This window comes from Branchiostoma belcheri, unplaced genomic scaffold, assembly GCF_001625305.1.
Source record: "Branchiostoma belcheri isolate BF01 breed outbred unplaced genomic scaffold, Haploidv18h27 scaffold57, whole genome shotgun sequence".
In the NCBI taxonomy this organism is placed as follows: domain Eukaryota; kingdom Metazoa; phylum Chordata; class Leptocardii; order Amphioxiformes; family Branchiostomatidae; genus Branchiostoma; species Branchiostoma belcheri.
Window position 1 is genome coordinate 694,468 of NW_017804209.1, and position 1,531 is coordinate 695,998.

The 1,531-nt window shown below is 42.7% G+C and overlaps 1 protein-coding gene across 1 annotated transcript in view; it reads left to right on the forward strand.

Annotated features, from left to right (window-relative positions):
* LOC109481698 (lysoplasmalogenase-like protein TMEM86A) overlaps window positions 1-1,531 on the forward strand; it is a 7,798-nt gene extending 6,267 nt beyond the window's left edge. The window contains 2 exon segments of the mRNA XM_019784284.1: window positions 231-390; window positions 858-1,531. Coding sequence (XP_019639843.1) covers window positions 231-390; window positions 858-1,114 — 417 coding nt within the window. The 3' untranslated portion in view covers window positions 1,115-1,531.

The following is a 1,531-nucleotide window of genomic DNA, read 5'->3' on the forward strand; positions in this document are numbered from 1 at the left end:
GGGGGGGGGGTCTTTGGGAGCTTTTATGTGCTATTTTCTGATTGCATATAGGCAACATAGCCGGCCTGGTTGAACTACCCCCGTTCAAGTTGGGCAAATCAGAAAACAGCCGAAGACCACCAAATCCCCATTTCTATAATCCTGCTACGGAGACTCACTGGATACTTTTAGCTGACCAGTCACTTACTAAAGTTTCTCTATATCATAGTAACCATCCCTATTCCCTACAGGTGTTCAGTAATGACCTGTGGACGTGGACCAAGCTGTGTGCCTGTGTGGGAGCTCTGCTCTTCATCATCTCAGACACGCTTCTGGGCGTGAACAAGTTCCGCCTGCCCATACCCTACAACCGCGCCCTCATCATGACAACCTACTACGCCGCACAGCTGGGCAAGTCAAGTCAATCTTTATTGCACAACAATTTTAATGGGTACAATGCATGGCAAACTCTTCAGTATTTCTTTCAAATAGCTCTGTTAGCATTTGATTTAACATTTCAATGTCTTTGGGTGGTGAGACTACGGCGCACAGATATGTCAACTTTGTATATTTAAATTTTAATTGTACCTTTTTGTGTGTGGCGCTGTTAATATAAGTTGTAAACTTGAGTGCAGCGTCACACTGTCCTTGTTATGTTTTTATGTTTTGATGAATAAAAAAAACTCTTCAGTACTGCATATCTAGCGAACATCTACTCTCACGTCTACAGTAATGCTTACAAGTTCTATGTTCTTCGGTGTAGGACGGACATGATAACAGAAAGTGTATTTCATTTTCGACAGAATATCTTTACAAGTAGGACATCGTCTGTGAGTGGCTGGTACGTTGTTTAATATGACGACCTTTTTTCTATTTAGGCATCGCCCTGTCGGTCGCCGACCTCAAGCCTGACCCCGCTGATGACGTCACCACGTGCGGTGCACCTGCCGCGTCATCAGATGACGTGCACTGTTCGAGTTCGAATTCCAAGGGCGGTGCACCTGACGCGTCATCAGATGATGTGCACCGTTCGAATTCCAACTCCAAGGGCGCGCTTGAGCTGAATGGCATAAAGTCGGGGTCCAATGGTTTTAGTAACTTTTTGTGCTGTTCAAAATATAAGAAGATGGAGTAAAAGTTCATGACACAAAAACTGACAAAAAGTTTATGTCCTCTTTGGATTCACTTACAATAGATTAAGATGATAACGCCTTTGGTTTAAAACACAGGCTGTAACAGTGTCGTCATCAGGTGACGTGCACTGTTCGAATTCGAATTATTGCGCAAGGGCGCACTCGAACTGAAAGATATGACGCCGGGGTCCCATGGTTTTAGTAACTTATTGTGCTTTTCAAGAAATAAAAAGATAACTTTCATGGCACAAAAACTGACTAAATGTTGATGTTGTTCAACAAGGAGAAATCCTTATAATCCTCAATTAACGTTAATAACAGTGGCCTCAAACGTAAAGCTGGTTACAGTTAAGTTTATATATACACAGGATGCAACAATGAAACGTAAACGGTGTTGCGAAATGTTGTTCAAGCAAAAC